The sequence below is a fragment of the Oncorhynchus masou genome, chromosome 31 (genome assembly GCF_036934945.1).
Source record: "Oncorhynchus masou masou isolate Uvic2021 chromosome 31, UVic_Omas_1.1, whole genome shotgun sequence".
Lineage (NCBI taxonomy): Eukaryota > Metazoa > Chordata > Actinopteri > Salmoniformes > Salmonidae > Oncorhynchus > Oncorhynchus masou.
Genome location: NC_088242.1, coordinates 31,702,683 through 31,713,265, shown reverse-complemented (window position 1 = coordinate 31,713,265; position 10,583 = coordinate 31,702,683). Strand labels below are relative to the sequence as shown.

At 46.8% G+C, this 10,583-nt stretch overlaps 1 protein-coding gene across 1 annotated transcript in view; it reads left to right on the top strand.

The window, feature by feature from the left end:
• The first annotated feature begins 4,126 nt into the window (after positions 1-4,126).
• LOC135524934 (glutamate receptor ionotropic, NMDA 2C-like) overlaps positions 4,127-10,583 on the top strand; it is a 64,666-nt gene continuing 58,209 nt past the window's right edge. Inside the window, exon 1 of the mRNA XM_064952770.1 lies at positions 4,127-4,188. Within this exon, the coding sequence (XP_064808842.1) occupies positions 4,147-4,188 (42 nt within the window). The 5' untranslated portion in view covers positions 4,127-4,146. The remainder of the gene's footprint in view (positions 4,189-10,583) is intronic.

Genomic DNA, 10,583 nt, shown 5'->3' with positions numbered 1-10,583 from the left:
ACTGTTGGTTAAGGGCTTGTAAGTAAGCATTTCACGGTAAAGTCTACACTTGTTGTATGCGGCGCAAATGGCTGATAAAGTTTGATTTGATTATTCACAATCACAGATGCAAGCTTTTTCAGGGGACAGTAGCCTAGCATTACAGATTAGTTATACGAAAGTAAACAACAACCTGAAGCATGTCTGACGATGAAATATTTGCGAGTGATGAAGAAAACTACTAGAGGGGTGCCAATGGTGGCATCGAATTGTATTTATTTGAGCCTGAGTTTTCTGACAGGGAATTGAGGCAAACCTGAGTTTCAGATGGCCGCCACCACTCTAGTCACCGAGGCCGGAGAAGCAGCAGGACCACAGCCCCAGCCCACCCCCAAGATGAACGCAGATCGGTAGTGTAATTGTGCTCCAATGCAGACTCACGAAGAATGTGATTATTAATGTTGAGAAACAGTTTGCTTGCTTTCGCAACAACAGGGATCTTTCTGCCCAGAACAACTCTGGTGTCCTGGATTTTTTTCTTCTTCTTCCATATCCCAAATATAAATTGGCAACCCCACTCCAGACGGTCCAAATTGACAGATATCCAATAAGTAAGTAGCTCATTGTAAGTAAGTAAGTAAATTAAACTTTAAATTTTTATTTCACCTTTATTTAAAACCAGGTAGGCAAGTTGAGAACAAGTTCTCATTTACAATTGCGACTTGGCCGAGATAAAGCAAAGCAGTTTGACACATACAACAACACAGAGTTAAACATGGAGTAAAACAAACATACAGTCAATAATACAGTAGAAAAATAAGTCTATATACAATGTGAGCAAATGAGGAGAGATAAGGGAGGTAAAGGCAAAAAAAGGCCTTTGGCGAAGTAAATACAATATAGCAAGTAAAACACTGGAATGTTAGATTTGCAGTGGAAGAATATGCAAAGTTGAGATAGAAATAATCAGGTGCAAAGGAGCAAAATAAATAAATACAGTAGGGGGAGAGGTAGTTGCTTGGGCTAAATTATAGACGGGCTATGTACAGGTGCAGTAATCTGTGAGCTTCTCTGACAGCTGGTGCTTAAAGCTAGTGAGGGAGATAAGTGTTTCCAGTTTTTTTGTAGTTCGTTCCAGTCATTGGCAGCAGAGAACTGGAAGGAGAGGCGGCCAAAGGAAGAATTGGTTTTGGGGGTGACCAGAGAGATATACCTACTGGAGCGCGTGCTCCCATGCTACTGGTGGGTGCTGCTATGGTGACCGGCGAGCTGAGATAAGGGGGGACTTTACCAAGCAGGGTCTTGTAGGTGACCTGGAGCCAGTGGGTTTGGCGACGAGTATGAAGCGAGGGCCAGCTAACGAGAGCCTACAGTTCGCAGTGGTGGGTAGTATATGGGGCTTTGGTGACAAAACGGATGGCACTGTAATAGACTGCGTCCAATTTATTGAGTAGGGTATTGGAGGCTATTTTGTAAATGACATCGCCGAAGTCAAGGATCGGTAGGATGGTCAGTTTTACAAGGGTATGTTATGCAGCATGAGTGAAGGATGCTTTTTTTGCGAAATAGGATGCCGATTCTAGATTGAATTTTGGATTGGAGATGTTTGATGTGAGTCTGGAAGGAGAGTTTACAGTCTCACCAGACACCTAGGTATTTGTAGTTGTCCACATATTCTAAGACAGAACCGTCCAGAGTAGTGATGTTGGACGGGCGGGCAGGTGCAGGCAGCGATCGGTTGAAGAGCATGCATTTAGTTTTACATGTAGTTAAGAGCAATTGGAGGCCACGGAAGGAGAGTTGTATGGCACTGAAGCTCGTCTGGAAGGTTGTTAACACAGTGTCCAAAGAAGGCCAGAAGTATACAGAATGGTGTCGTCTGCGTAGCGGTGGATCAGTGACTCACCAGCATCAAGAGCGACATCATTGATGTATACTGAGAAGAGAGTCGTTCCAAGATTTGAACCCTGAGGCACCCCCATAGAGATTGCCAGAGGCCCGGACAACAGGACCTCCGATTTGACACACTGAACTCTATCAGAGAAGTAGTTGGTGAACCAGATGAGGTAATCATTTGAGAAACCAAGGCTATCGAGTCTGTAGATGAGGATGTGGTGATTGACAGAGTCGAAAGCCTTGGCCAGATCAATGAATTTGGCTGCACAGTATTGTTTCTTATCGATGGCGGTTAAGATATCGTTTAGGACTTTGAGCGTGGCTGAGGTGCACCCATCACCAGCTCTGAAACCAGATTGCATAGCGGAGAAGGTATGGTGGGATTCGAAATGGTCGGTAATCTGTTTGTTGACTTGGCTTTCGAAGACCTTAGAAAGGCAGGTTATGATAGATATAGGTCTGTAGCAGTGTCCCCCCCTTTGAAGAGGAGGATGACCACAGCTGCTTTCCAATCTTTGGGAATCTCAGACAACACGAAAGAGAGGTTGAACAGGATAGTATTAGGGGTTGCAACAATTTCGGCAGATAATTTTAGAAAGAAAGGGTCCAGATTGTCTAGCCCGGTTAATTTGTAGGGGTCCAGATTTTGCCGCTATTTCAGAACATCACCTGACTGGATTTGGGAGAAGGAGAAATGGGGAAGGCTTTGGCGAGTTGCTGTGGGGGGTGCAGTGCTGTTGACCGGGATAGGCCAGGCGGAAAGCATGGCCAGCCGTAGAAAAATGCTTTTTGAAATTCTCAATTATAGTGGATTTATCGGTGGTGACAGTGTTTCCTATCCTCAGTGCAGTGGGCAGCTGGGAGGAGGTGTTCTTATTCTCCATGGACTTTACAGTGTCCCAGAATTTTTTTGTGTTTGTGTTGCAGGAAGCAAATTTCTGCTTGAAGAAGCTAGCCTTGGTCCTCCCGGGTGGCGCAGTGTTTAGGTGCGCTGTACTGCAGCGCCAGTTGCGCCACCAGAGACTCCGGGTTCGCGCCCAGGCTCTGTCGTAACTGGCCGTGACCGGGACGCACAATTGGCCTAGCGTCGTCCGGTTTAGGGAGGGCTTGGCCGGTAGGGAAATCCTTGTCTAATCGCGCACCAGTGACTCCTGTGGCGGGCCGGGCACAGTGCGATGTGACGCTTGTCAATCAGTAAAAGAGAGAATCTTGTTTCTCATTGTCTGAGAGTCTTTTACAGTAGGTGCCTTTTACTGAGGAGTGGCACTCTACCATAAAGGCCTGATTGTGGGAGTGCTGCAGAGATAGTTATCCTTCTGGAAGGTTCTCTCATCTCCACAGAGGAACTCTGGAGCTCTGTCAGAGTGACCATCAGGTTCTTGGTCACCTCCCTGACCAAGGCCCTTCTCTCCCAATTGCTCAGTTTGGCCGGGCGGCCAGCTCTAGAAGGATTCTAGGTGGTTCCAAACTTCTTCAATTTAAGAATGATGGAGGCCACTGTATTCTTGGGGACCTTCAATGCTGCAGACATGTTTTGGTACCCTTCCCCAGATCTGTGCCTCGACACAATCCTGTCTCAGAGCTCTACTGACAATTCCCTCGACCTCATGGTTTGTTTCTTGCTCTGACATGCACTGTCAACTGTGGGACCTTATATAGACAGGTGTGTGCCTTTCCAAATCATGTCTAATCAATTGAATTTACCACAGGTGGACTCCAATCAAGATGTAGAAACATCTCAAGGGAATCAATAGAAACAGGATATACCTGAGCTGAATTTCGAGTATCATAGCAAAGGGTCTGAATACTTATGTAAATAAGGTAGTTCTGTTTTTTCGCTTTGTCATTATGGAGGATTGTGTGTACATTGATGAGGAAAAAAATGTGTGTATTTAATACATTTCAGAAGAAAAATGTCTGAATACTTTCCCGAATGCACTGTATATCAGTGTTCATAGCGTGGCTTTAATAGAGATAGAATCGACCCTCACAGCTTGTTGTTTATGTGTGTGTTTGTGTGTGAACAATAGGTGTGTAGGTGTGTTTAGGTGTTATAACAGCGATAGGATTGACCACACATTATTTACCTCCTCTGGGTGTGGAAAATTTGAGAGTTTGCGAGTGTTTACTTGAGAGTTTGCGAGTGTTTGTGAGTGTGCTCACCTGAATAGTGTACATTATTATTGGATTGAGCTAACATTCTCATTCCCCCCTCCCTCTCCTTCTCCCCCACTCCTCCCCCTTTAGGCTGAGGGTTCCACGTTTCTCCAGATGGGTGCCTCCCTGGAGCAGCAGATCGTCTGCATGTTCAAGGTACAGGAATAGAATAATCTAAAGTTCATGTTCACTTATAGAGCCCCCTTTCAGCCAATCATAATGTAGTAATCTGGAAAGCCGTGGTCTGAAATGTTATGTCAATATATGATTTTACATTTATGGGTTGTTCCACAAGTACGTTTTGCATTCCTTTGATATTTTGAGTAGAAATTGAGCACCAATATTGCATTTTAAAAGCCTGTTATATTAAATGAAGTGCCCTTCAGACTATTAGTATGAATAAAGACTTGCTAAAGCAAGGTTTCCCAAACTTGGTCCTAGGGCCCCCCTGGGCGCACATTTTGGTTTTTGCACTGCCACTACACAGCTGATTCAAATAATCAACTCATCAAGCAAAACAAAAACATATGTGCAACCAGGCTGGGCCCCAGGACCAAGTTTGAGAAACACTGCGCTAAAAATGTCACAATTCAGCATGTTGACATGTTTCTTGTCTCGTTTTTCCGAATTAGATTAAGATTTCAACCCACTTATCCAAGTTTTCATTTTAAAGCTTTGACCAAGTTCTTTCTGAAGAGTATTATGTATTTATGTTATTAGTGATCAATTAGCATCTGTCCCTCAATTCAAGGTCAAATAATTTTATGTGAACTGAACTCTCGTTTCAATGTGGTGAAACTATTCCTTTTTAAATAATTTTTTCAGTAAAAGTAAAATCATAGAGTGAAAGCAGGTGAGCTGGTTCTACTCTTTTTGGCCTTTTTCCAGCACAACATGTCAACTCTGTTACCCATAGATAGATAGGCTAGAGATGTTTGAACAGTTAAACTTTTTTGTGAAGCTTGCATTCAATTTCAACTCCCTGTTGCACACAACAAGTGTGGCCGTTAAAAGAACTGGACCAAGGTGCAGCGTGGTGAACGTATATTTGACCACACATTATGACACCGACTAAACAAACAATACAAAACAAACCGTGAAGCACAAACACAGGTGGGAGAAAAGGGTGCCTAAGTATGGTTCCCAATCAGAGACAATGATAGACAGCTGTCCCTGATTGAGAACCATACCTGGCCAAAACATAGAAATAGAAAATCATAGAAACACAAAACATAACACCGGCTTCCGGTTCCGGTTGGAGCGAGCGGTCGCATCTACACTTCGGTCCGCAGGTAGTATAACTTTTCATTACATTTCGTTATAGTACAACGGTTTGATTTGTCTAATCTTAGCAATTTCTTCTTAGCTAGCTACATAGCCGTCTTTGTATCAACGATAATTGCATAATTATCGTATTTCGTCGTCCTAACGTATCTGCCCAGCAGCTAGCTAAGCAGCTAGCTAACATCCACTGTCCACCAGCACTGTAGAAACTATTACACTCAACTGAACGACTCGATTAGCGTAGTGTCAGCTAGCTACATAGTTGTCTTCGCTGTCTTCGTATCCAAGATAATTGTGCAGTTTAGAGTGTGTAGACTTAGAGTGATTATCTTAATTTACCGAGGTTAGCTAGCCAGCTATTTGTCGTCCTTAACGTAGGAAATGCTGCTAGCTGGCTAGCCAACCTCTACCGAATTGAACTCCAACTACCCGGTCAACATTCCGCGTCGCTCCACAGGTAGTATCACATTTTCATTTCACTTCATTACAGTACAACGGTTTGATTTGTTTGATCGTAGCTAGCCAGCTACATAGCCGTCTTTGTATCTAAGACAATTGTGTAGTCTAGAGCGATTTTCTAGGTTAGCTGGCCAGCTACTGTCGTTCTTTTAACGTAGCTAGCCAGCTAGCCCCCGAATAGCAGCACTGTAGTAACTATTACAGTACAACGGTTTGTTTTGTTTGATCGTAGCTAGCTAGCTACATAGCCGTCTTTGTATCTAAGACAATTGTGTAGCCTAGAGCGATTTTCTAGGTTAGCTAGCCAGCTATTGTCGTTCTTTTAAGGTAACGTAACGCAATCAACCTGCTAGCTAGCCAGCTAGCCCCCGAATAGCAGCACTGTAGAAACTATTACACTCGACGGAACGACTTGATTAGTGTAGTGTCAACATCGCAGCCACTACCAGCTAGCCTACTCCAGCAGTACTGTATCATTTCAATCATTTTAGTCAATAAGATTCTTGCTACGTAAGCTTAACTTTCTGAACATTCGAGACGTGTAGTCCACTTGTCATTCCAATCTCCTTTGCATTAGCGTAGCCTCTTCTGTACCCTGTCAACTATGTGTCTATCTATCCCTGTTCTCTCCTCTCTGCACAGACCATACAAACGCTCCACACCGCGTGGCCGCGGCCACCCTAATCTGGTGGTCCCAGCGCGCACGACCCACGTGGAGTTCCTGGTCTCCGGTAGCCTCTGGAACTGCCGATCTGCGGCCAACAAGGCAGAGTTCATCTCAGCCTATGCCTCCCTCCAGTCCCTCGACTTCCTGGCACTGACGGAAACATGGATCACCACAGATAACACTGCTACTCCTACTGCTCTCTCTTCGTCCGCCCACGTGTTCTCGCACACCCCGAGAGCTTCTGGTCAGCGGGGTGGTGGCACCGGGATCCTCATCTCTCCCAAGTGGTCATTCTCTCTCTCTCCCCTTACCCATCTATCTATCGCCTCCTTTGAATTCCATGCTGTCACAGTTACCAGCCCTTTCAAGCTTAACATCCTTATCATTTATCGCCCTCCAGGTTCCCTCGGAGAGTTCATCAATGAGCTTGATGCCTTGATAAGCTCCTTTCCTGAGGACGGCTCACCTCTCACAGTCCTGGGCGACTTTAACCTCCCCACGTCTACCTTTGACTCATTCCTCTCTGCCTCCTTCTTTCCACTCCTCTCCTCTTTTGACCTCACCCTCTCACCTTCCCCCCTACTCACAAGGCAGGCAATACGCTCGACCTCATCTTTACTAGATGCTGTTCTTCCACTAACCTCATTGCAACTCCCCTCCAAGTCTCCGACCACTACCTCGTATCCTTTTCCCTCTCGCTCTCATCCAACACTTCCCACACTGCCCCTACTCGGATGGTATCGCGCCGTCCCAACCTTCGCTCTCTCTCCCCCGCTACTCTCTCCTCTTCCATCCTATCATCTCTTCCCTCTGCTCATACCTTCTCCAACCTTTCTCCTGATTCTGCCTCCTCAACCCTCCTCTCTTCCCTTTCTGCATCCTTTGACTCTCTATGTCCCCTATCCTCCAGGCCGGCTCGGTCCTCCCCTCCCGCTCCGTGGCTCGATGACTCATTGCGAGCTCACAGAACAGAGCTCCGGGCAGCCGAGCGGAAATGGAGGAAAACTCGCCTCCCTGCGGACCTGGCATCCTTTCACTCCCTCCTCTCTACATTTTCCTCCTCTGTCTCTGCTGCTAAAGCCACTTTCTACCACTCTAAATTCCAAGCATCTGCCTCTAACCCTAGGAAGCTCTTTGCCACCTTCTCCTCCCTCCTGAATCCTCCTCCCCCTCCCCCCCTCCTCCCTCTCTGCAGATGACTTCGTCAACCATTTTGAAAAGAAGGTCGACGACATCCGATCCTCGTTTGCTAAGTCAAACGACACCGCTGGTTCTGCTCACACTGCCCTACCCTGTGCTCTGACCTCTTTCTCCCCTCTCTCTCCAGATGAAATCTCGCTTCTTGTGACGGCCGGCCGCCCAACAACCTGCCCGCTTGACCCTATCCCCTCCTCTCTTCTCCAGACCATTTCCGGAGACCTTCTCCCTTACCTCACCTCGCTCATCAACTCATCCCTGACCGCTGGCTACGTCCCTTCCGTCTTCAAGAGAGCGAGAGTTGCACCCCTTCTGAAAAAACCTACACTCGATCCCTCCGATGTCAACAACTACAGACCAGTATCCCTTCTTTCTTTTCTCTCCAAAACTCTTGAACGTGCCGTCCTTGGCCAGCTCTCCCGCTATCTCTCTCAGAATGACCTTCTTGATCCAAATCAGTCAGGTTTCAAGACTAGTCATTCAACTGAGACTGCTCTTCTCTGTATAACGGAGGCGCTCCGCACTGCTAAAGCTAACTCTCTCTCCTCTGCTCTCATCCTTCTAGACCTATCGGCTGCCTTCGATACTGTGAACCATCAGATCCTCCTCTCCACCCTCTCCGAGTTGGGCATCTCCGGCGCGGCCCACGCTTGGATTGCGTCCTACCTGACAGGTCGCTCCTACCAGGTGGCGTGGCGAGAATCTGTCTCCTCGCCACGCGCTCTCACCACTGGTGTCCCCCAGGGCTCTGTTCTAGGCCCTCTCCTATTCTCGCTATACACCAAGTCACTTGGCTCTGTCATAACCTCACATGGTCTCTCCTATCATTGCTATGCAGACGACACACAATTAATCTTCTCCTTTCCCCCTTCTGATGACCAGGTGGCGAATCGCATCTCTGCATGTCTGGCAGACATATCAGTGTGGATGACGGATCACCACCTCAAGCTGAACCTCGGCAAGACGGAGCTGCTCTTCCTCCCGGGGAAGGACTGCCCGTTCCATGATCTCGCCATCACGGTTGACAACTCCATTGTGTCCTCCTCCCAGAGCGCTAAGAACCTTGGCGTGATCCTGGACAACACCCTGTCGTTCTCAACCAACATCATGGCGGTGGCCCGTTCCTGTAGGTTCATGCTCTACAACATCCGCAGAGTACGACCCTGCCTCACACAGGAAGCGGCGCAGGTCCTAATCCAGGCACTTGTCATCTCCCGTCTGGATTACTGCAACTCGCTGTTGGCTGGGCTCCCTGCCTGTGCCATTAAACCCCTACAACTCATCCAGAACGCCGCAGCCCGTCTGGTGTTCAACCTTCCCAAGTTCTCTCACGTCACCCCGCTCCTCCGCTCTCTCCACTGGCTTCCAGTTGAAGCTCGCATCCGCTACAAGACCATGGTGCTTGCCTACGGAGCTGTGAGGGGAACGGCACCGCAGTACCTCCAGGCTCTGATCAGGCCCTACACCCAAGCAAGGGCACTGCGTTCATCCACCTCTGGCCTGCTCGCCTCCCTACCACTGAGGAAGTACAGTTCCCGCTCAGCCCAGTCAAAACTGTTCGCTGCTCTGGCCCCCCAATGTTGGAACAAACTCCCTCACGACGCCAGGACAGCGGAGTCAATCACCACCTTCCGGAGACACCTGAAACCCCACCTCTTCAAGGAATACCTAGGATAGGATAAGTAATCCTTCTCACCACCCCCCCCTTAATGATTTAGATGCACTATTGTAAAGTGGCTGTTCCACTGGATGTCAGAAGGTGAATTCACCAATTTGTAAGTCGCTCTGGATAAGAGCGTCTGCTAAATGACTTAAATGTAAATGTAATAGAATGCCCACCCAACTTACGCCCTGACCAAACCAAAATAGAGACATAAAAAGGATCTCTAAGGTCACGGCGTGACAACAAGCTTCTATTCCCCCTGTCACAAGTGGATTTATCGCTGATTTAAGATCAAAACATCAACCCTGTCACGGTCAACCCTGCTACTTTATTTTGCACTTTATTGGCACTTACTTTTGTTAGACTTCAGTGCGGCCTTTGACATTATCGATCATAGTCTGCTGCTGGCAAAACTTGTTATGTTATGGCTTTACACCCTCTGCTATATTGTGGATAAAGAGTTACCTGTGTAACATAACACAGAGGGTGTTCTTTAATGGAAGCCTCCCCAACATAATCCAGGTAGAATCAGGAATTCCCCAAGGCAGCTGTCTTGGCCCTTTACTTTTTTCAATCTTTCCTATTTAATTGCCACTGGCTTTGAGGAAATCCAGAGTGTCTATGTATGCGGATGACTCAACACTATACATGTCCGCTACAACAGCGACTGAAATGACTGCAACACTTAACAAAGAGTTGCTGTTAGTTTCAGAGTGGGTGGCAAGGAATAAGTTCGTCCTAAATATTTCTAAAACTAAACGCATTGTATTTGGGACAACTCATTCACTAAACCCCAAACCTGGCCCTTGGATGTACACAGAGAGCTAATATTAATAATATGCATGTCAATCTCTCCTGGCTCAAAGTAGAGGAGAGATTGACTACCTGTTGAATGCACTGAGCTGTCTGTTTGAACTACACCCATGCATACCCCACAAGACATGCCACAAGAAGTCTCTTCACAGTCCCTAAGTCCAGAACAGGCTATGGAAGGTGCACTGTACTAAATAGAGCCATGACTACATGGAACTCTATTCCACATCAAGTGACTCATGCAAGCAGTACAAATAGCTTTTTTTAAGATAGAAAAACACCTTATGGAACAGCGGAGACTGTGAAGCAACACAAACATCGTCACAGACACATGCATACACACACACACACACACGATAGCATACGCACTATACACACACATACACATGGATTTTGTACTGTATATATGTTGGAGTAGGGGCCTGAGGGGGCACGGTGTGTGGATGTATTGTAATGTTTTTAAAATTA